At 40.2% G+C, this 23538-nt stretch overlaps 3 protein-coding genes and 1 long non-coding RNA gene across 5 annotated transcripts in view; 3 read left to right on the top strand and 1 right to left on the bottom strand.

Annotated features, from left to right (window-relative positions):
• Nucleotides 1-1265: 1265 nt before the first annotated feature.
• On the top strand, nt 1266-4941 carry hoxc12a (homeobox C12a). Its single transcript, XM_076983715.1, has 2 exons — nt 1266-1902; nt 2661-4941. The coding sequence occupies exons 1-2, from the start codon at nt 1320-1322 to the stop codon at nt 2897-2899; spliced, it is 822 nt and encodes a 273-aa protein (XP_076839830.1). The 5' UTR covers nt 1266-1319; the 3' UTR covers nt 2900-4941.
• A 3650-nt stretch (nt 4942-8591) lies between these two features.
• On the bottom strand, nt 8592-12809 carry LOC143484793 (uncharacterized). The gene is made up of 3 exons (XR_013122719.1): nt 12690-12809; nt 10456-10605; nt 8592-10194 (listed from the first exon to the last, which is right to left on the bottom strand). It is a non-coding gene; the product is annotated as an uncharacterized LOC143484793 (long non-coding RNA).
• A 192-nt stretch (nt 12810-13001) lies between these two features.
• Nucleotides 13002-15863, top strand: hoxc11a (homeobox C11a). Its single transcript, XM_076983714.1, has 2 exons — nt 13002-13737; nt 14877-15863. Exons 1-2 carry the CDS (start codon nt 13053-13055, stop codon nt 15107-15109), a joined length of 918 nt encoding a protein of 305 aa, XP_076839829.1. The 5' UTR covers nt 13002-13052; the 3' UTR covers nt 15110-15863.
• Nucleotides 15864-22286: 6423 nt separating this feature from the next.
• The window catches only part of hoxc10a (homeobox C10a), a 64287-nt gene continuing 63035 nt past the window's right edge, over nt 22287-23538 (top strand). For both annotated transcript variants that reach the window (XM_076984236.1, XM_076984237.1), the window contains exon 1: nt 22287-23165. In XM_076984236.1, coding sequence (XP_076840351.1) covers nt 22415-23165 — 751 coding nt within the window. In that variant the 5' untranslated portion in view covers nt 22287-22414. The remainder of the gene's footprint in view (nt 23166-23538) is intronic.

Here is a 23538-nt window from a genome sequence, read left to right as displayed (position 1 = left end):
CACACACACACACACTCACACACAAAAAAACACACATACAGTGGCAATACAATTTATTTTATGTAATATTATGCATAAAAATACAATAAAATGTTTTACATCCTTTGCTGCAAACAATGTCTCTTTTGATTGAAGAAAAAACAACCTCCGGGTTAAAAAACAGCTGATTTTGGAACAGAAATAACTGCATATCCTGCATTCTACATGCGACAGGAGCATATTGGGGTAGAAAAGAGTCGCCCACTTCAATTTGCTTTACTGTCAAGCAACATCTCACTAGGAACTGTCCTTAATTATTCGAATAATATATATTAGTTGACTTTATTGATGAAGAAACTGAAATCGCTGATTTTGTCATGATTGATTTTCTAATATGTTTTCATGGAAACAGCTTTCAAACTTTTGAAAGACTGTTGCTGCGACACACAGGGCACACGCCTGTCTGCAGCTCTGTTCCTGCGTATTTAGGGTTTATAATCACACAATTACAGTGATCTAGTGTGATGCCGTTGGAAGGGTTGATGCGTTTAAGTGCCTCGTTTTATCTTGTAAAGTTCCTATAAAAGAAATGCGAGATTTGTAACAATCTTTTCAAAGTTTGACAATGAGTATTGATAAAAAGTATCTGTGAAAGTTGTTCAGGACATGTGTACGAGAGCGTATTAATTGAAATATACGACGGACTTTCAAAGTATTCTCATAGAATATCATCTTATTTTACAGAGCCAACGGTTTCAACCTGCTGACCTTGTTACAGTAAATACGAGTGTAGTGAAGCACTGAGCATCGGTCTTTCTTTAAAACAAGCCTGTAAAAGTGGATCACAGCTTTATATGACACTGAATTCAATCGTAATTTGAACCAAAACAAAATGTCACCAGCGATCCCTATTTCCAAAAAGAAAGTGTTTGTTTAAAAAAATAAATCGCAGATTATTTGCCAACTAACAAATATTTATTTTAAACGAGGCTGGGGACAGTTGTATATGTGTATATATGTGTGTACATATATATATTTATTTCTCACTACAGCAAAAAAGAAGAATAGTTTGTAAAGCACAACTCGAATAAATGAAAAGCACGAATGTATATTTTAAATAAGATATTTCATGCATAGCATTTTAAAAATCATTTAAAATACACTATATTGAAGTTAATGTTTTGTTTTGGCTAAAATAGACCAAGTGGGTGGTACCTTCTAGAGTTCGAGTAAAGATCCTGCACGTGATGTGGAGATAACCAATCAGGTGCACCTCCTGGTTTAACTATGTTAAATGTCAGATTGCAATAAACTAGAAGCTGTTGGTCAGGCCCGCGGAAATGGGCGAGCATAATCTCCTTAATCCTGGTTTTGTGGGACCTTTGGTAAACATCCACACTGGAGACACGTTTTACTTCCCGAATTTTAGAGCCTCAGGGGGACAGCTGGCGGGGCTACCGTCTCTTTCGTACCCAAGAAGGGACAATGTTTGCTCTCTCCCGTGGAATCCATCGGAGTCGTGCAATGGATATCCCCAGTCCTACTTCAGCGGTCCTGTGTCCATTAATCCATCTTTCAACCGATCTTGTGGCGAAATAGCCCGACCGGAGGAGAAGTGTTATTATGGTAACGGCGGCGCGAGCAGGGAGGCTTGTCCGGACGGCAACCTCAAGCGCGAGGAGAGAGGAAGAGAGACATCAGTATCGTCAGACCAAGGACTGCACAATGGGATGGGTAACGGTGGTACCTTTACCAAGTATGACTATGGCACCGAGCATATGACCCAAAACCCGCCGTCCTGCCAGTCTTTGGAGTCCGATTCCAGCTCCTCGGTCCTCAACGACGGAGGAAAAACATCCGGTAGCGACCCACAGACCCTATTGTCGCCGGGGAACCACACGGGCAACATCTCGACAGGGGGAGGTGGGTGTCACCCGCTCCGCGGCACCGCAAGGAGCACAGAAACGCGTTGCTGTTTAGGGCATTCACGAACCAATGCTTTAACCCTGCTAAACTTTTTTGCAAAGGACGGTATTGGCGGGCATGCTGTCAAATGCAGCGATTTGCCTGCGGGATACGTGCGTGGTGGATCGGCGCCGCTAGGGGCTGCCCTACAATATTCACTAGCCTTAGCGTTCACTCATTTATACAACCGGTAAACACAACACCATAAAATTCGTCAGTCTTGATGCTGTTATCTGTACACGTTACCGTCCTCGGCTTAAAATACAGTCTTTACATCGACGCGATCTTTAAAGCTCTATGTTATTTTTAATGAAAGAGGATATGAGTAGTGTAGATGACAGCAAATCTGTGAATGAAAAAGGTGCGCTTTGTGCTCTAGTGAATCGTAAAGCGAATTGGTGTTTGCCTCCATGCCGGAATGCATCATTTATAACCAAGTGATATCATTTGTAAGAAAGACTTTAACTGTAAAATTTGAACTGAAACAGTAAAATCTCACGTGACGCATGTAAATCGCTGGTGTGTCTCAGCACAGGGGTATCTGCAGGGTGTTTCCTTTTTCTTTGCCATCAGTTGTCAAGTAGGCCTAGATTTTGCTAGTTAAAGCAGATTTAACCAGTACTTTGATGGTGGGTATAACAATGTCATGAAACAGTGTTCATTGTTGATGTACAGATGCCGTTATTAACTCATAACTCGCACTCTGCCCCCTCTAGGTGCCCCTTGGTACCCTATGCACACCCGGACCCGCAAGAAACGAAAACCCTATTCCAAGCTACAACTGGCCGAGCTGGAGGGCGAGTTTATGCTGAACGAGTTCATCACCCGGCAGCGGAGGAGGGAGCTGTCAGATCGACTAAATCTCAGCGACCAACAGGTTAAGATCTGGTTTCAGAACCGACGTATGAAGAAGAAGAGACTTTTGCTGCGAGAACAAGCATTGTCCTTCTTTTAAAAGGACCGTGTGAATCGCTCAGCAGTAGTATCTCACCACTATTCCACTGAGGGTAATATGGCAACAGAGCAGTATTATTCTCTTTATTTGCTTCATTATGCATTAATTTGCGTAAAAGCAAATTGCATAACCATGCAGAAATGAATTCAGGGGCAAGCGACCAAATGATGGCAGACACAGCTCTGCTGTTTTCACAATTTTACAGCAGTGTGTATTAAAGTGGCTACAGCGTTCGGCGTTTTGTGTCGTGTAAACGTTTGTTACATTTCCTTGCTTTATTTGAAAAAGACGTGCTCTCTCGGCCACTTTTCTTCCTATTTCACATTTCATTTCAACATATACTGAATATATATTCAGTATATATATACATTTAGTCACAATTAAGCTGTGAGATATTCCACAAAAGCGAGATTATACGCCCGTATTTACTGGCAATTGAAAATGTTTTGTGAAATATGCTCACATACACGTAAGCTATTTATTATTTCGTAACTATTACAGAGTGCAGGAGTTCTGTGATATCTGATGGTGTCTTGTTCAGAAATAAATACGGTCTAATGTCAATTCAAACTAATTCAGACAAACTCCCAAAACTGTAGTAGTGATTAGACTCAATAACAATTGCAGTCTATGAAGAATTGTGAATTTTCACGAGTTTCACTGTCGCCATATGTGTAAATGTGTAATCCTCACTAAAAGCAGATCTTTACAACGAGGAATAGAAAAAGACTTAAAACCGATGGACAACCAGGACATCCTTATTTCTCTTCCCCAGTGATCGCCACGTGTTACTGGGCACGTTCACGGTCATGGCCACAGAGTCGGCGCTCCAGACGCTGAATAGATCCGAACGACTTGAAAAACAAAAACTGCAGTTTACATGCCAACATTTTCATGGCTAGAAATTGAAATATTATTATTAACGATTTTCTTTTCACTTCGGCATATTTTAGGAGATCAGTGCCCTTCTTTTCTCACGCGCTCACACTGCTTTGTCGCTCTTGGGATTCATACTTTGGTCACGACGGAAAACAGTTATAAGTTGTTACTGCTAAAACAACGTTAAAGGTAAACCTTGTGAAAGGTTAGATTCGTGCTCCAACTTTGGTTTGCTGCAATAATACTAGATCATAATTTATTTCATAATTGCACGTCCCCTGACACAAGGTTGGCCTACTTAATTAAGCCACTAAAATGCTTTTGAGAGGGAAGTGCATGATTAATCTATTGTAAGTGACATTTGCGTTACTGAAAGGTGAAAGGAAAAGTGCATAATGTATTGAGAACATAGGACACGAGCCTAAAAAATATCGCGATGTATATTCCCAATAAGTGGAAACCATCGTTTTGTCTGAAATGTTACATACTATCTAAAAATTAATAAACAAATGCCAGTGAAAAGAATCTATATTTGCTGCATGTTGATTATGTCTATAGTTAGCTAATACTACAAAGAAATTATTTTTTTCGACCGGTTTTACGTTTCATTCTCGCGCATGCATTATTTTGAGACACTTTATCAAAAGTGAAAAAAGAATGTCTTACTCTTGTGGACGAAGAAGTATTCATGAGACCTGCTATTTAACATTTAAAAGTTAAAATATCTCCATCATTATTATTAATAATAATAATAATAATAATAATAATAATAATAATAATAATAATAATAATAATAATAATAATAATATAAGAATAATAAGAAGATGACGAAGAAGACAAAGAAGGAGAAATTGTTGTTATTGTCAGTATTATTATTATTCCTATTAGTATTATTACTATCATAAAATTATAGTCATTATTTTTTACTTTAAATCCTCCTTTTGTGAATCTGTGAAAAGCGTGTTATGTCATTGGTATAAGTGTTCTGTCATATATTATTCCTTAACTTTCTCTCTTTTTTATTTTGTCTCTTTTACGTTTCACCAATGTCGCGTTTATTCTGTGATTATCTTAAACTGTCTTGTATATAACGTTACGAATTAATGAATGTATTGATGTATGTGTAACCCAAGGTTTCTGATAAATAAAGTCTGTTAACGTCACTGTTAAAGCAGTCCCTAATTAACACTTTTCTCTTGATAAACAGGTTATACCACGTCACATAATACGCACGTGTTCTGGAGTTTAGGTTTGCTTCCAATAATTAACGAGATTGTGTTACTCTTAATTGTAAAATGGGGCTTGAGTAATGTTGGTTGAACTGAACCTTAACGGTAACCTTTGAGCCAGCTACCACCAAAAAATAAGGCTGTATCTAGTTCGTGAACAAGGCTTGTTATCCTGCGCGCCTGTTCGTCTTATAGTAGTGTGCATGGGTTCAGTATTGGTTCTTGGAATAAAATGTGCTCTCACTTACGTAACCCCTGAATGGTTTCACATTTTAATTCGTTTTCACAGTGATAGGCGATATTATGCAGGCAAGTCCCCATAGGCAATAGCTGTGTTCGCCTCCGTCCCACCGATACACAGGCACGGTAAACGCAGGCTGTACGCTCTTTTTCTGTCAGTTAGCAATAACTGCACAGAATATTATCACCTACCCTTTAAACCGGTCAAACAGATGCTAAAATATTTGCCTTGGTACAACCATCTAGACCTGCAACCCGAGACCCTTCGACACTCCACAACACTCTAACCGAGTAAAGATATCCACCTAGCGGATACTAGCTCCTAGCACCCTTACCGAGCACTGAAAGGACTAGCTCAGCATGAGCGGTATGCTTTGCCTGATTGCAAGGCATATTTTGGACCGAATTTCGACGCCGGTGCCAAATGATTCTGTCGATGGTATGCTACCCGGAAAACGCTGAAACGGCACCTATGCGATTCTCGATATTGATATTAGATTCTACGAGCCGTCGGCCGAAGTTAATGTATCTCTGAAACTAGAGGGGGGGGAAAGCGTTTTGTATCTCAAGAAAGTCTGTACGTTGCGTGGTGACTCACATATAGAGATTTTAGCGTTTGAAGGTAATATCACAGTTCACGGTAATTGCACTCATTAAAGCAAATTGTTTTCTTGAGCTAGAGGAACATTCTTCCACAACTGATTCTTAGTAATACCGCAACGACTGGCATACGTAATAGGTGAATACTTGTGTTGTATCAGTGTCGGGTATTTATATAGCCAAAATCCTAACGTAGGTCTAAAACAATAAATGCATTTAAGTGAAATTTGCAGATCTGTGTCAGCTAGGTTTATACAGGTTTAGGCTTTTTTTTTCTAAGCGCAAACGCTTCAGTCTTAACAATGGTATTTTATGCGCCGCGGCGCTTTTGACTTTGAGACTGGCTCAATCTGTTTATGGGGGCTCGTCTCCCCTGCGCAGAGGTCATTGAGCTGCACCGTTGCCCTTCACACAGAACTTGTGTTGTCGTGTGGTCTGGCGACCTCACCCTCGGTGTGTGTCTGCATCAAAACTCTACAACTGATACAATCGAAACTACAAAGGTTACTTAAAAAACAGAACCTACAATCAGTTAGACTGTTCAAGACAGCAACAACTACTTGGCTTCCGGGGACGGGGCACGTCAGCACTTGTGGAGAAACCTGAGAAACGTTGGGAAATAAATATTCAAAACCTTGACGTTCGTGAATTACAGTCGTATGCTTCATCTTTCTCAAAACCATAACAGCAGTCTTATCAGTGGGAACCCTGTTGCATTTTCTCCATTGAGTTTATAAAGTTTCAGTATAAATAGTAACCCAACGTGCATTCTGTTTAAGCAATCTAATACGGCTTCAAAGGCGTTTTAAAGGGTTCACACTGACGTCGGGTGCTGAATTTGGTGTTGTTGTGCTATTTTACAATGGCACCCATACCTCCGTCTCCATGGCTTTGACAAAAAAATGACTACAAGGCCATTACCTCTGACCTGCGCTGCAACCGCCCTACTGCCGCGAGGCTAGTGTTGTGCACTAAGTTGTTCAAAAACAAATATGTAAACCCAAGGCCAGATTCTCAATACAACTCTTGCTAGATTGCATTAAAGAGACTCGTTCATGAGGGGTTTATGGATCGAGGATGACCTTATAAAATGGTATTAAAATACACAATGAGCCATGGTTGGATATTATCTGGGAATAAATTAGCAAAACGTTGCATTGTTTACATCGCTAAATAAACTGTAAAAGGGTTCTTTAAAAGTTCCTGAAAAGGCTTTACACGTGGTTATGAAAATGTGCGCATCCGGTTTCGCAATCCAAATTTTTGTGAGTGCCACTATGAAACGTTCGACTCCAGCAGGAATAGGACGAGGCCGTCACCCAACCCCACCCCTCGCCGTAGGCCCGGCCTGGTGGGCGGGGGCAACGCGCGCACTGAAGGTCAAGGTAGTATGCGCCTTATATGGGGTCCACATATCCTATATCAAGAGAGTCGACAAAATTCCGTTTCAGAAATAAGAAATACAAAAACGTAATGTCGCTGCGTTTAGTCGACTAAAACTGATTTATACACGATTGTTATAAATTAACTTTTGCACGGCAAGTGAACCGCAGCATTCAACATGAGCGTTTTAATCCCCCAAAGATGAAGACTGTTACTAATCACTACAATAACTACACGAACGTTGAGTTCTAGCCACCCTAAACTTTGTTTTTTATCCTTTGAAAAATGTTTAAATATGCAATATTTTAAATAGGCTGCCACGCACTACCGCACTAATGTAAGACCTCTTTAAATATTATGATAATGTTATTCCTAACCATTTATACTGTAGATGTAGATGGTTTAGATCGATCTGTACATCTGTACATACTCGTCACATGCCATCTTGTTAACATTTCCCTTGTCGTGTGAAGTATTGAAACACATATGACCATTTTCAGGGGTAACTGTCAACGGCGCCCTGGAACCGGACAGGTACCCAACGGTCCCTGAACATTACTACAAGATTATATCTGCATGGATCTGCATGAATCTGCATGGTTACGGTTTCACCGAATAGTTTTCAGAAAATTATATCACTCTGTAACTGTTTGCTGTTTCATTACACTACGAGACCCCTTTTCATTCAACTTGGCGATTTCTCCCCGTGCACTAAATATGTTGATTTTAACAATTTGGCTTTTGGGAAGACCGAAAAGCCCCGGTCTTTAGGCATATAGCTTTTCAACAGGTATGCGACTGAGCTGGGGTAGATCGAACTTTCGCGCGCGCCGTTTTGGCATAAATAGCAAGGCTGCAGTAAACCTGAATATGTGGTGTGTTTCTGACCGCTGGTTGTTTCTTGTAGCAACATTGAACTGCTCCTCGGGGACATCTTTATTCTTCTTAATTGAGCACAAATATTATGGAAAGCAACAGCGGAATTCACAGACAAGCGTTTATACTGGAGTATCGGGCTGATTTCGGCCTACCCTGCTTTTCAGTAGTGTTAAAAAGGCTTTTCATTCATTGTGTTTCCGCACGAATTTTGCTGCTAAGCGTACGCGAGCGATGCAGCAGCAATTCGCTATCTGAGGCGCTTACATGTAGATGCTTACATTTGAAATGCTCTGTTTTGAATAAAAAAGTAGACCGTAAGCCCACGTACACGTGGAAACAAAATTTTTCATTTTATTTTTTTTCTTTCTTTCTTTCTTTCTTTCTTTCTTTCTTTCTTTCTTTCTTTCTTTCTTTCTTTCTTTCTTTCCTTTTTATTTAGTGATAGTTTGGAAATCATTATATGGTTTGGTACCTATGCATATTAATGCGTATGATTAATTTGAGCTAAGCACGACGTTGCCATGAATACTACATTTTCAAGCGTAAAACTATTTGTATTTAGGTTTCTTATTATTTCAGAATGCTGTGCCGACGCAGGGGAGTAAAACAGCTTATCTGTTTGGTCGCTATATTCACTTTGGTTCAATTACATTCAAGAAGAGAGTTTTTCCTACATAACATCTGCAGCTATTAATAGTTGTTGATAACGTTAATGAATTCATATCTTGTAAAATGTATCGGTTTGGCAAGTAGTGGATTGCAAACAAATTGCATATTGCAGACAAAAAAGTTTCAGCATTGTTTGCATCATTATATTTTCTGCAATAACATATGTCTATACTGCCACCAGAATGCTCAAAAGTCCTAATATAACAATCAAACGCGTTCCAGCCCAATTAAACATTGCGTGTATTTTGTAAAGGATAGTTAAACTGGCTTTTGGGTCGTTTGAGAAAAGAGCTCGAGCTTATCTTAAATTTACGACTGCTTCAGCGTTGGTGTCTAACGCTGTTCTTTTATTTTTTCACAGGACATGAAACAATATAGCCTTTTGCCGTTACACCAAATTTGGCTTCTTCTGTTATACATAGCAGAGCATCATACCTAACAAAATGATCACGATCGTCCCTGGAACCACTCTAAAATCCAACAGTTACTTCTCCGCTTACGCATGACACAATTTACTTCAATCAAATATCACCCTTAATAAGCATCTATGATCTATATGTATGCAAAAATCTAATTTATATAGGTTAATTTGTAACTGGTTGGTTGGGTTCTCGCTCAGTTAAAAAAAAACATGAAAAAAGTGGAAACAAGAAACACAATGGGGATTTTTGTTGCCGTTTAAAACAGTTCACAGTTCATACAAGCGAGTTTAACAGCCAGACTTACATCCAATTAAATTTATCTAGGCCATGAGGGGACTGTTATATTATTACACCCGTTTCTATCTATATTACCGTAGCCAGTTCAGATAGGTCATTGTTGCACGTATGTACATGTATGTACATGCATATATCTCGCTTGCAACATGACGGTGGATTTGTATGGATGCACACACACAAACTGTCGAAGAAACTGGCCACGTGAGGGCTATGCAAATTCACGATGGGGTTCAGCTTTCAGGTCTGACGAACCCATGTGCTTCTAAGCTACATGTATTGCGATTGGCTTACCCTACAGAACCGCGTTAAATATCCAGTCTAAGGTGCGACTCTTTTAGAGGTCTCTTGTATTTTTTTTCGAGATCTGCGCTACATTTTTTAACTCTGTAATTATGGATCGACGGTGACATTAGTTAGATTCCACAGACAAAAAGATATGAGGCTTCAAAGTGATGGTTTTAGGTCGAGTGTGAGGCCGAGTGCATCGCGAGCTTTTTACAACACCTCTGTGCTCAGTAGCTTTCACGACTTTAGATGTTTTCTCTGCCTTTTTACATGACCAGGTAGTTCAATTCAAATCGTAGTTCACAGTGTCCACCGTTGTCGACATCTCCAGCAGGGGCTAACCCTTCGCGAGGAAATGGGGCTTGTTTTGAAGGCTGAAAAGCCGAGCCTTTGTTTGAACTTCAGGGTCCTACTGCGAGCGGGACAGAGGACGTGCAATATGAGATCATATACACATAGGACGCACACATTTCAACTAGGTTTACACACAAAATGGTTTTGTTATGCAAGTCACCTGAGTGGAACAATCAGTTTATGGTTGTACACAGATAATTCTGGCCGCAATGGTGACGTATTCATATGCGCAATGAAATTTTGCGACCAGCCAACACATTTTTTTTTATCAATAAAAATTCGGATTTCATGAAAAGTTTTAGATATTTTAGAAACATACATCAATCCGATTCCATCTGTGTTTCCTTTAAGTTGTTATGCGTTACTGTTATATTCCAGGATCTTTTTCGGGTTTATCAGCTCTTCTTCCTATTTACATTCGTTCTGGTTTTGGCGTTTGTGTTCTTCCATTTCTTTTGCATTTATCTTTCTGCAGAAAATTAAACACAATCAGTGATTTACTTACTCTGTAAATATGATCAACCAACGCCATATCAATTAAGGCAGAAATCATACCTATAGGTGCAAAGGCAAAATCTGGTAAGGTATTTTCTATAAGGCAAAAGCTAGTAAGGTATAGTGTATAATCAGTGTATAATGTTCATTCTCGGTGATCTAGTATTTCGGTATACTCCCACCTATACATACTGCACTGCTTTAAATTCCTTCGTGTTCGCGAGTTATGAAAACTAAGGGCAGTTTTGCCTTGTTTCAATCAGTTCATTAATTTATATTTATTAAATTTTTATCCAAACGTGAGCGACCGTTTCGTTACTTTTTATTTGAGTAGAACAAAGAGCTCATTGCTTGTCTTTTCGGCTATTACTCCATTTATGGTAACTGCAGTGAGAATTTTAGTGGTCAAATTCAAGTGCTGTGTCTGGACAGCTGTCTGGTTTCATTGTACTTGGTTGCAGGCATCTTGCACGCCAGCCTTTTGTCTGTGTAAAATGGGCTTTACACAAACTAAAGTCATTACCACATACATTCCCCACAAATGTGTGGCAGCTCATTTAAAAATTTAAACTGGTTGATTTTCTAAACCTAAAAATCAGTCAGGTTACGGTTAAGACCTTTTGAGCTTCTTTTGATTGGACTCTGTTTTCACGTGTCGTTATCATTCGGTTTCATAATTGATTTACATATTCTTGGTGTGGAGCGTAAATGTTTGATTAGTCGAAATAGCCAGCCCGGTGTTTTAAAGATAAACTGTGGTAATAGAGCATTGGTCTTCTAAATAATTTATTTGGACTTCAATATCATTACAGTGCAGACAACGAACGGGAAACAATTAACCTCATAAACAATTGGTGCCTCATTAGTTTACTTATGTTGGTCTATAAAGTGTATCAATAATGACATTCACCAGGTTAGCCTATCAGATGTTTACCATGCAAAAATAAACGCCAAATCGGCCTAATAGATTTTCCTTAGTTTAAAGGAAGCTAAAACGTAGCGCAGGTACATTTGTGCACAAAACACGAGGGCATTAACGCCCATGCGTTTATTATTATTCGCTTATCTAAGCATATTTGTCAAATTTCTCAGTGCTATCGATTTGGAAAATAAACCTGAACTTCAGGAGGCACAAGGCAACATTAAGAAACAGCTTCACAGTCAGTGATAGCATTCTGAAAATATATATCCTGCAAAGGGAAAATTACCCGAGGCATATTTTTCGTCTAGGTTCTCACAGTGAAAGAATACCATTTAAAAATAGATTTCATAAAACACAGCATACTGCGGTGTGAGTGCTGATGCCTGGATATCGTGTTTTCACTTGGAAATGCAGACAAGGTCTTTTTGATGTGTTTGCACAGAAAAAAAACGTGCAGTGCAGTGTAAAGAGGGCCAAACACAAATATATGTTTCACTGTGCTTTTATTTTCTATGTCAGTTTCATTTGGGAATGTATGGTATACATATATATGTCAACTTAAAACCCAACATTTAAAATAATCTCTGTCATCTTCAAGAGGAATATGTAGATACTACAAAAGGAATTTTGTTTGTACAAAGTAACGCCCTTTCACATAAATGTTGTATATATCGGAGTACATTATATAGACTGGTAATTGATAACGAGGAAAAAGTCACTGCAGACTTCCAAACATTTGGACCTATGTATCTGTCAAGTTGACTGGAGTTTTATCATTCACAATGATCAGTAACAGTGCACGTATCGCCCTCCGTAGCCTGTACGGTATGTGAATGATCACCAAACGAATGCAGGCAAATATATTTATGTCTGTGAAACACAAAACTGTTGCAAAGACTACAACGTTCATTCAGGGAGGAGTTAACATCTGAGATCTGTCCAGGTACTGCTGTTTATCAAAACTAGCTGACTGCACTGACTGTTCGACTAAAAACTAGCACATCACTGTTAGCGAAGGCTAAAGCATTGTTAACATGAAATAGTACATAAATGTCATAATTGTCTAAGTCCTTACACTTTACGTATTCAGTTAACTAAAAATAATATCAATATATAAGAATATTAAAACGTCTTACCTCATAAAATCATAAACCATGCTACTTAAGCATATAGGCTCTCAAACACACCTATAAATAGAAAATAAATGCCTATTTTCATTCTCGTAAACTGCGTTAAGAGAACAAACAGAAATCTGTTACTCATTTTCACTGTGCTCCTGTGATGTTTTGAAAATTAATCGTTTGAATCTCTTAGATCTTACCTAAGTGAACCACTCCTACACATCCAAGCGTTCCAAATTGATATATGACAATATCTACTTTCGATCACGTGTTACGGGGCGACTTAGACGGATAGCGCGTCATCTCGCCTTCCCAAATTTTCTCCTTCTGCAGCTCGAATCCAAAACATCTATCTATAGTACGGAGTACAGGGGAAAGATGTTTAACTCGGTGAATCTGAGCAACTTCTGCTCGCAGACGCGTAAAGACCGGACATCCGAGTTTGCGGACAGGACGGGCTGTGCCTCTAACATCTACCTCCCCAGCTGCACCTACTACGTCCCAGAATTTTCCACCGTATCTTCGTTCCTTCCACAGGGGCCTTCGCGGCAAATTACTTACCCTTATTCCACAAATTTGTCTCAAGTGCAGCCGGTGCGAGATGTTTCCTACGGCCTGGACCCCTCCAGCAAATGGCACCATAGAAGCAACTATGCGTCTTGTTACTCAGGAGAGGATCTGGTGCACAGGGACTGTCTTCCGCCATCCACCATGACAGAAATGCTCATGAAAAACGAGAATGTGTACAGCCACCACCACCACCATGCCAGCTCCAACCACCCTTCCACCGGGTTCTACTCCGGCGTGGGGAAAAACAACGTGCTCCCTCAAGGGTTTGATCGCTTTTTCGAGACGGCGTACTGCGGCGCGGACAATCAGCCTGACCATTGTTTACAAAAGAGCGAGACGAATAAGCTGGAGAGCCCGTCCCAGCAGCCCAGCGCCGTCTCGGGGGTGGACGAGGCGGAGAAGGACGCGGACGACGAGGAGGACCGTACAAATTCGGGATCGTGTACCTCTTCAGCTACAAAGGACGGCAACACGAGCAAGATCAGCCACTCGAGTAGGTACCAAAGCTGTAAATGGGGAAAGGTTAAGGGACTAGCCCGGTGTTTTGTCGGTCAGATTTTATGTGGAGTTTTATAAGCATTCAAAGGATTTTATTATAACCTACAAAGCTCTTTCCTCCAACGAAAAGAATTTTTACGATGGGAACGCGCTTTGAAAAAAAAGGATGTTATACACAGACGCTGCTATCGTGGAGTCTGTGAAATTTTAAGAGTGCGCTATTGTGACAAATGCTAACTTTGATCATGAACTTGCGTTGGGCATTTTAGGGGGCTTTCTCTGTTGTCGAGAGTAAAAATCAATTGGGCAGAACACTGCTTTTGGCATCGTGTGAATTTAGTTTTATCAGCTTGCGTGCAAAAATGGGCAAACCTCTATTAGCTGTGGTGCAGATCGTGATTTGACCTATGCATTTGACATAATAGTGTCGTGTCAGTGTGTGAAGTGTGTCTGTCTGCCTGCCTGTCTGTCTGTCTATCTAGCTATCTAGCTATCTATCTACCCGGCTATCTATGCATGATCTCCTCTTAATAGTAGATGCATTCTCAGATATAGGCTACAGATACAGTTACCTGGAAATCCATCTGAATATTAGCCAGATTTATCACATATTATCTGCCACGTCTTAGAAATAAGACGGTTCAAATTGCCCAGAACAAGCTTTACTAATCACGCGTTTTAAATGAAATGCTCTTATAATTTTCGAAGGTTGGTTTTCTTTATAATGTCAACGTATATATGTTCCTGGAGTCAAAACAAGCAACGGAGGCCCACTCATAAATATTCCTTCATTTATATTGCGCACATGTAGAATTTAACCTTTTATAACGAATGTGCTTTCAAGTGTACTCTTACTTATTTTATGAACCGTTGATGTCGTACCATAACTTTAGTCTTTAAGCTTCTGCAAAATAATAGAAAACCAACTAAAACGCCCGCATTTGCTTTGTCTAAACGTTAAATTTCAGGTTCAGTTTGCGTATGCCACTATGTCTGTGCGACTTTAAATGACCATGTGTTGGGTACATTGCACGCACGAGAAAGATGCAGAATTCACTATGTTTTAGCACTACCTATAACATACCAGTGTGCTGCAAGGTATTGATCTGAACTGTCCCTTCTGATGTCCCCAAGGTACCCCTCGCACGAGAAAGAAGCGATGTCCATACTCCAAATTTCAGATTCGCGAACTGGAACGAGAGTTTTTCTTTAACGTTTACATCAACAAGGAGAAAAGGCTGCAGTTGTCCCGAATGCTGAACCTTACCGATAGACAAGTGAAGATTTGGTTCCAAAATCGGAGAATGAAAGAAAAGAAATTAAGCAGAGACCGTTTGCAGTATTTCTCTGGAAATCCATTGTTATAAACCTTGAACTGATGTTAGCAGATTAGCGTCGATTTTACTTGATATTTCCGAAAATTGTGGTTATGCAGGTCAGAATTGGCTTTACCAATGTAATTCATGTATAATACTGAATATATACTTAGACAACATTAGTGACTAAATTTGTACGAATCATTTTGTGGATATGGCGGGTTTAGGCCAATAATCAAGGAGACCATTTGAATTCAAGTAGCGTTTAAGAAATCCAAGTTCAGATTTATTTTATGTCGTTCTGAATAAAAATGTTTCAATCTATACCACGGCCTACACCGGTATCATTTCGAAAGTAGCTTTGTCACAAAGCAGTAGGCTATCATTTGTTAGAAAACCTCGCGTTTAATGGCTTTAGTTGTAAATATGTAACATAAAACAGTCAATTCGTACTTGGGGCTGGAATCGTCATATTTTTTTTTATTTTACATTTCCGTCTTCTTAAACTGTGACTTGTACAATCTGTAACAATGTATTCCTTGTACAGAGACTATGCAATGTGCATTCGTGACTGTAAATATAATGTTAAGTTCATTTTCCATAACCTTGCTGCTATGTTCTTTATATTGCTCGGGCAACCTCGCGCGCTTTACTCTATTGTTTATTACTTTAAATTATTTGTTTTATGTTATACCCAGTGATCTCTCGACTTGTAGAAAGAGAGCGCAAAGATTACACTTGGTCTGTGTACGATATATGATACTGATACATCACATAAGAAATAAATATAAATATTGTGGACATATTTACATATGAATGGTGACTGAATTTCAGAATGTGAACCAGTGAGAAAAAATATTGTGTTGCATTTAACGTTTTAGCAATTTGCGATTTGAGTGCAATGGTGCTGTGGAAAGAGTGACATCACTTGAAAGAACCATTCACAGTTGGATAATAAAACACACGCACGCACGCACGCACGCGCGCGCGCACACACAAATACACACACACACACACACACACACACACTCAAGCATTTTAGTAAACTTTTTAAACGGCGTTCATTAGTCAGCGATGAACGGTGAGTGCCAATGCATTTTGACTGTTTTTGACTGAAAATACGCTTACTTAAGGAACAAAATGTTTTCGTAGTGATATTGTGGCTCATGGGTACGTGGAAAAGACAGAAGGAAAAGATAACCTTCTTTAGTATATACTAAATGGAATCGCCACTCTTGTAGTCTAGACACTGCCATAAAGACAGAGGCCCTAAATGGCTATTTTCTTCTCTTAATTGCACCGTCTGTTCGTAGGGAATGACGTTCTCTTCCGCAGTAAATAGTAAACAACAAAGTCTTGCTCTCCGAACAAAGAAACTTGAAAGGAGTAAGAAAATGAACACTAGTAGCGTACACGTCCAAGCGGCCACTTTCTCCACTAACTCCTGCTGTAGTCAGTGTGTATGCAAAACCGATTCCTTCAACATTTTACGGAGCAGAAATAGGTAGACATCTTGTGCTGCGGCCCCGCCTTCTTTTGCTCGGTTTGCGAGATTTAAAAAAGAATAGAGCAGGCTAGCGGAGAGAGGTCGACGGGACCACAGCACCACAGGGACTTGGACTTGTGTGTAATCTCTGTCTCATTCACACACACACACACACACACACACACACACACACACACACACACACACACACACACACACACACACACACACACACCTACCTATGCAAACCAGTAAAACAGTAAATTGTGCACATGTTTGAAGCAGATTGTGTGTGTATGTGAGGCAGAGAGAGAGGAAAACAGAGAGAAGAATTGGAGGAATTGGTGTGAAGCCCAATGCAGTGTGTATACACACCTAAATGGTCATTTTGTGGTTTTCAACATATGGGCTTGTTGGCTATTTACGTGGGTGCGGTTTGCACATGTGCATATGAGAGGAAGGGGGAAAAAAATAATGAAAAGTTGTTTTTGAACTTCAGTGTTGTCAAGGCCTTCACCTTTAACCCAATGCAATAAAGCGGAATCAAGGCCTCCTTCAGCCAGGAAACGTGTGGAGCAGCGCAGACGACCGACGGGTGTAAGTACAAACACAAGGAGGAATGCGCAAGGAGCCAAACTTTGACCCTTCACATTAAACTACACCATCTTTAGCACGCCCAGTAAATACACTTTATTGTCCCTGTAAAATGTGATATTTTCATGCATGAAATGTGTTCTAACTTTGGCATGTGCTTTGGACATTTATTTTCTGTTTGTTTTCCAGTGAGTATCCACTAGAAGCCCATCCGACATTTTAATGTTGTTCTAGTAGATTCTTTAACACTGTGAGTGTGCGCTTAGTAATTGCAGTTAGCAAACACACACACACACAGAGACACACAGAGAGAGAGAGAGAGAGAGAGAGAGAGAGTGAGAGTACATCAGGAACCCCCTTTTGCAGAGAAACACCATCTGCAGGTATGTTACACTGATTTAACAAGCTACATTCGTTTCAACACACCCATTCTTTTACTCTTTAACGCATTCCAGTGTGCCTCCAAATATAGAAACAAGAGTGTGTGTGTGTGTGTGTGTGAGAGAGAGAGAGAGAGAGAGAGAGAGAGAGAGAGAGAACTCTTGCTAGCGGAGGACATTCATGCTTTCATTGCCAGCAAGCTTTGGTGGTGGAGCAGAGGGAGGGACAGATAGCAGAGGGAGGAGAGGGAGGAGAGGGAGGAGAGAGAGGCCCATAGCCAAGGATCAAGGCTGAAGGAGCTCACTAACCACGCCCACCAACCTTGGCCCAGCTCAGTGACGTAGATCATTTATCGAATTCCTTTGCCTTGCGTCGTCATCAGAGTGAAGAAGAGGCCCTCTACGTGTCCACCTATCACAACCACAGATCCGAGGGTCATCCTGCCACCAGCAGTGTGTGTGTGTGTGTGTGTGTGTGTGTGTGTCATCCCGTGAATTGTATCCACGAAGGTGAAATTTGTCCTGCAGTCCGTGTGATTAATAAATATGACCTTTTTAAAGCAAGCCGTAGTTTTGGCGAGCTGGCCTCAGCCTGCCATGTTTGTTATCGTGTGAGTATTGAGTTTATTTCTGACGGAGCACAGAGGGAGCTGCAAAACAGAGTGTCCGGCCCAGTGGAGCCCAGTGGGGCCCAGTGCAGCCCAGTGCAGCCCAGCTGAGCGTGCTCTTGGATAACAGGGAGGAAATGGCAGAGACATCACAGACACCAGCATCAGACTCACTGTCTGGAGCTCAATCCCCATTAAACTGAAATCCAAGCTGGATGTAGATTTTATGTCAGATGTAATATATCTAAAAAGAAACATCCCAAAGAGGAAATAATCAGAAATATTTTTATTTAATGTGTGTGGGGTTTTTTTATCTCAAAGAAACACATTCTAAGCACAGTTAAAGAAAGATGTCTATTAATAAAATGTTCATTTTCAGAGGTAAATAAACATTTATATTTCAGTAGGGGGCTAATACTATTAATGCAGCCACTAGCCAGCACATTAACATATTATTCCCTCAAGGAAATAAATATATGTGCTTCCTTCTGTCCCAGTTACCTTCTGTAACCTACAGACACACATATCATCTATCTATCTATCTATCTATCTATCTATATATATATATATATATATATATATATATATATATATATATATATATATATATATATATATATATACACACACACACACACACACACACACACACACACACACATCATCACATGTTCTCTCAAAAATTAAATGCAACATATGGTATAGCACTCAAAGCTACAGGCGTGTCTCGCTTACACCGAGGTACAGTGTTGCATCAGACAGGCGAAGTGAGTCCTGTCGTTCCTCTGACCGCTACTCGTCTAGCCGAACCTTTCTGCTCTCCTGTAGATGTGATGAAAAGCTGTAAATATTCTGTCCAGTTGTGCTCATTTGTGTGGTCCGTCGTGATATTAAAATTTAATAAAATGCGGATGTGCTTTCCGATTATTCCTCTCTGATTTATAATTGTCTTTAAGACGTTACTTGCAGAAACCATAAATTTCCATTCAAACACAGTAGGTGGACTCCAGTTTAGTGAAGGAAAATTGGTAAAACGTTGTTACTTCAAATTGGAAATGCATTTTATGGTCGGATACCCTTAAGTCCACAAAAGACTCGCAACGTGTAAGTGTTCGGGGCAGATATGACTACTTAGTGATTGCTTAATTTTGTATTTAATACGTGTCAGACACACATCAGGTATTTAGCTGTAAAATTAAACAGGCCTTTGCAACACCGAAAGGAACATCATGTAATTAAATATTATGTCAATTCTAAAAATACGCATGGCCAACTTCATATTACTAAGGACCCTAGTAAACTACGTAAATAGATTTTGTCGAGTGTCACTGACAAAGTGGAACTGTAACCGTGTAAAGTTTGACCGTGTGACACCTGTAGTTGCTTGAAGAGTTAATAAGTATTCTAAACAACTCAAAGGCGTAGAAGTCACAATATTAAGCGATCGATGTTTCTGCGCTAATTCTCACAGACACGTGATTGAATTTGTCGTTACACAGCGAGGGAAAGAGCATTCAATTAGACGTTTAAGTATTGAAATTAAATTATATTGCAGAGCACAGTGAATCCGTCCTTCAGAATACTTTATTGTGATTAATAAACAAGTACACCACAGTTTTGCAATTATTTTGCAATTGTTCAGAGAAAATGCATTTTTTGACATCAAACTTCAAATTTTCTGACGAACGATGCCAAAAAAAACAGTGCCCAGGAATGATCTTTGTGAAGTTTGTTTCCAACTCAGAAATCACAACCTGGGATAAACAACAACATATAACTCACTGGAAATCACTGGAACCCTGATGTACAAGTGATGAACTATAGAGACACAGGACCACAAAGTAGACTGACGCACACCGCAGACCTGCGCAGACGTTGCATCAAATCAAATCAAGTAAATTCGTCGTGTTTTAATATTATCCGTGCTGTGCGTCATATAACATCTTACATGGGCCAGCCTTGGAGAAGTTGGTATACACCGCAGAAGTATTGGAAGTTATCCAATTAAAACTTCGGCGTTTCCTACGGTTCCTGTGTTTTTTTCTACAAAGTTTTTAGCTTGTGTATTAATTCGGCGCGCATGGATAGCGTTACATTCTCACATTTGAAGTAGTGAAGGAATTATAAGAGGTTATTCCCAAATAAGCTAGAAATGACTTTATTGGTGACGTACCGCTGTATAAAACAACTCAACCCAAATAAAATAACAACTCAAAATAAAAACGAGTAAACATCCTAATATCTCGTAAATTCCCCTGCTATTTGTGTGATACCACATTTTTAAAGACCTTACTGACACACCTTTAAGAAATTCACCAAGGAAAGCTACTGATGAGTCTAAATGACAGACAAGACATTCAGCCAATGAAAATAATCCACAGTGCTTCATGAAGGGTCATTGGCAGTGACCTCTCTGTCGGCGCCCCTGAGAGAGATAACGCCGTGAGCAAGACATTGGTTGCCAAATGGCGTGTTTGCAGTGTTTTAGCAGTGTATTGTTTTGTTTGTCTGTTGTTTCTTTTATTTTTCTCAAATTGTTGCTGAGGAGTATTAATTCTAAGAATATTAAGCTACTATGAAATAGCCTATAAACACCAAAACACATAGTACATTTACATTCTTAATATTTTTGTATTTGCATAACTTAATTTAGCATGAATACTGAAATGTAAAAAATCCTTAATTATATATTTTTTGCATTAGGTTACCATAACCTACCATAATCAAAACATAGAATTAGAAATAATAATTATATTAGTAGCAGTCACAAAAAACAGCTTACAGCTCAGTAATACAGTATTCTTTAAATAAACAATGTATCTCTCATTTATCACATTATTCATTCTTTGTGAAATCGTAGTCAGGGCTTACAATGTTTTAGTCCGGCCTAAAACACCCTGCACGGCAATATACAACTGGGCGAAGTGTTCAGAGCATAACACAACAATCACCTACAAAGAACCTTCTCGCTTTATTTCCATTCCCACATGTGCAACTAAGTAAATTTAACGAGTCAATCTAAAACAAAATTCTTATTCTATATATGCGTAATATGCAGATCGAACTGAGTGTGCTATTAACTAAGATGTATTTATTCTTTATTTTTACCAAAATGCTTAAAGTTTATTTAGCAAAGTACGAATTTGTCCAATTAGGTTTTGTGGCTCACACCACTTTTAGAAAATTCCTATATACTAATTAAATTAAAAGGTACACGTATTAATATTATATGCCATTGTTATACAGAGGTTCGGATTTTTATTAATTTAAATCAATCCTCCGAAAAAAATATACAACAGATACGTTAATAGATTACAGCAATTAAACAACAGATAATATAGATCATGAAATATTTTTATTGCTATCACAGTGTAGCTGTATGTCCTGGTGAACATCAAATAACGTATTCAATATGAATATGTAGAGCTATTTATGTTTTTTTTTAAATACATTAGGTATAGCGTGGACAAACCAACCAAACTCATAAGGTCTATAATAGCCAGATTTGCCGACTGCATAATACTTTTCGCCTAAAAATGGAGGGAAAACTTTAGATTATATTCCTTTTTAATAAGCAATGGTTTAATTCGAGGGTATATGGCATATATAATTAGGCCTTCCGTATGAGCATACTTCCTAGAAATAGCATTAGCCTATTAAAATTAAAAACTTTATATTACTCTTAAAACACACATGGTCTCAATATCAATATCCAATAGAATATATGACCAACAGCCGACCGGCCGAACATTGCTGAGTGGCAAACATACCTCCGTAATGCGTAATATGACAATAAGAATCCTCCGTCCAAAAACAATATACGTTAGTATGGGTGCACTCTGTGTTACAGACTAAGAGGCAGTAAAATGGTGTTGTGCTGACTTCCTTTTCCGGATATTTACCACGTTTACCAAGCACATCATTATTTTACCTGCATTTCTCGCTTTGCCTTCCTGTTCTCGCATAAGCCACGTAACTGCTTATCTTTCACGGTCGACTCCTCTTTGTTCTTTGAAAAAGAGATGTCCTTACACGCGTGTGTCCACTAGATGGCGCCATTGCTCCATGAAACACTACATATGTTCACCAACTTGACCCCGTTGACGTCAATACAGTCTAGAGCATCAAGGCCAACTCCAAAACGCTATTGGTCTAAAAATCACATGACATGGTACCTTGAATCCATAATTATGTTGCTGATATTTTTCGCCCCCCCAAAAGATGTCAGCGTCCCACTGTCCTTATCCTCTTCGACATAAGCGAGATTGCCTTAAAACAGAGCAGCGTCATGCCCAATAGCAAAATATGTCCGAACAACGTGGCGGCCGGTTCATTCCTGATGGATTCGCTGGTGGGAGGAACGTCTCCGTACAGAGGTGAGGCTTACTCTGCTAACTCCGGAATGTATATGCAAACGCCCGCAGAATATGGATGTCAGATGCTGAGAAACGTGGGCATCGCCGGTGCCCCTCTGTCTAAACGCGACGAGCTGCAGGCGGACGGCGTGGCGAGCGGCGGCTACCCGCAGACGCATTACCTGTCGCCGCGAGACGCCTGGACAGTAGGCTCTAAAACTTACAGAAGCGCTCAACCTGTTGAACAGCCTTTGCACCCGTGTCCTTTCCCGGCGAGCAGTGTCAAGGAGGAGGCTATCCCCTGTCTGTACCCAGCTGATATCAACAGCCCCAAGGAACCTATAGAGCCGTCTACGTACATCCGACTAGGGGACAATAGCAGCCAGACGGATCAAAGTGGGGTCTCTGTCTCCGATTATTTCCGAGGGAACAACGTGTATGCGGGTGATAGGGGACCGCGTGGGGATGGCTTCGGCTCGGACTTTAACCCCATGCCCAGGATCACGACGCCCGTAGGGGCGCAAGCGTCAGATTCGTATGCCAAGACCAGCAAATCAAAGCAGGACGCTGCGGGCGAGGAGACGAACGCGGAGGCGCGGTGCACGGATAAGAGACAGCTTAGGACGGAGGACAGCGCTCCGAAGACTGACAGCTGTACAGACGATTCGGAGAGCGAGCTGAAAGGTGATCCAACTAGTGCTGTCTGTCTGTCTGGCGGTCTGTCTGGCGGTCTGTCTGGGTGTCCGTCTGTCTCTCTCGATCTCTTCGTCTCTCACTCTGATGTGTTTGTGTTTATTGGCACACGTTTCGTTTTCTCTCTTTCTTTCTCTCCCTCTCTCTCTTTTTCTCTCTCTCTCCCTCTCTCTCTTCCAGACACACACACCCACCCACACACACACACACACACACGCGCGCGAGGGAGAGTTTAAGTAGGTAGTTACACTTCACACACACACACACACACACACACACACACACACACACACACACACACACACACACACACACACACACACACACAAGAATGCAATAACTGAAGCCTTTTCTGTTTAGCATG

Source organism: Brachyhypopomus gauderio, chromosome 21 (genome assembly GCF_052324685.1).
Source record: "Brachyhypopomus gauderio isolate BG-103 chromosome 21, BGAUD_0.2, whole genome shotgun sequence".
NCBI lineage: Eukaryota > Metazoa > Chordata > Actinopteri > Gymnotiformes > Hypopomidae > Brachyhypopomus > Brachyhypopomus gauderio.
This window is presented reverse-complemented; position numbering and strand designations above follow the sequence as displayed.

What these genes read in the sequence shown, in the direction of transcription:
- hoxc12a (XM_076983715.1), top strand. Translation starts at nt 1,320, where the DNA reads ATGGGCGAGCATAATCTCCTTAATCCTGGTTTTGTGGGACCTTTGGTA. An exon ending in CAACATCTCGACAGGGGGAG is followed by an intron (nt 1,903 to 2,660) that starts GTGGGTGTCACC and finishes TGCCCCCTCTAG; the next exon opens with GTGCCCCTTGGTACCCTATG.
- hoxc11a (XM_076983714.1), top strand. Translation starts at nt 13,053, where the DNA reads ATGTTTAACTCGGTGAATCTGAGCAACTTCTGCTCGCAGACGCGTAAA. An exon ending in GAGCAAGATCAGCCACTCGA is followed by an intron (nt 13,738 to 14,876) that starts GTAGGTACCAAA and finishes GATGTCCCCAAG; the next exon opens with GTACCCCTCGCACGAGAAAG.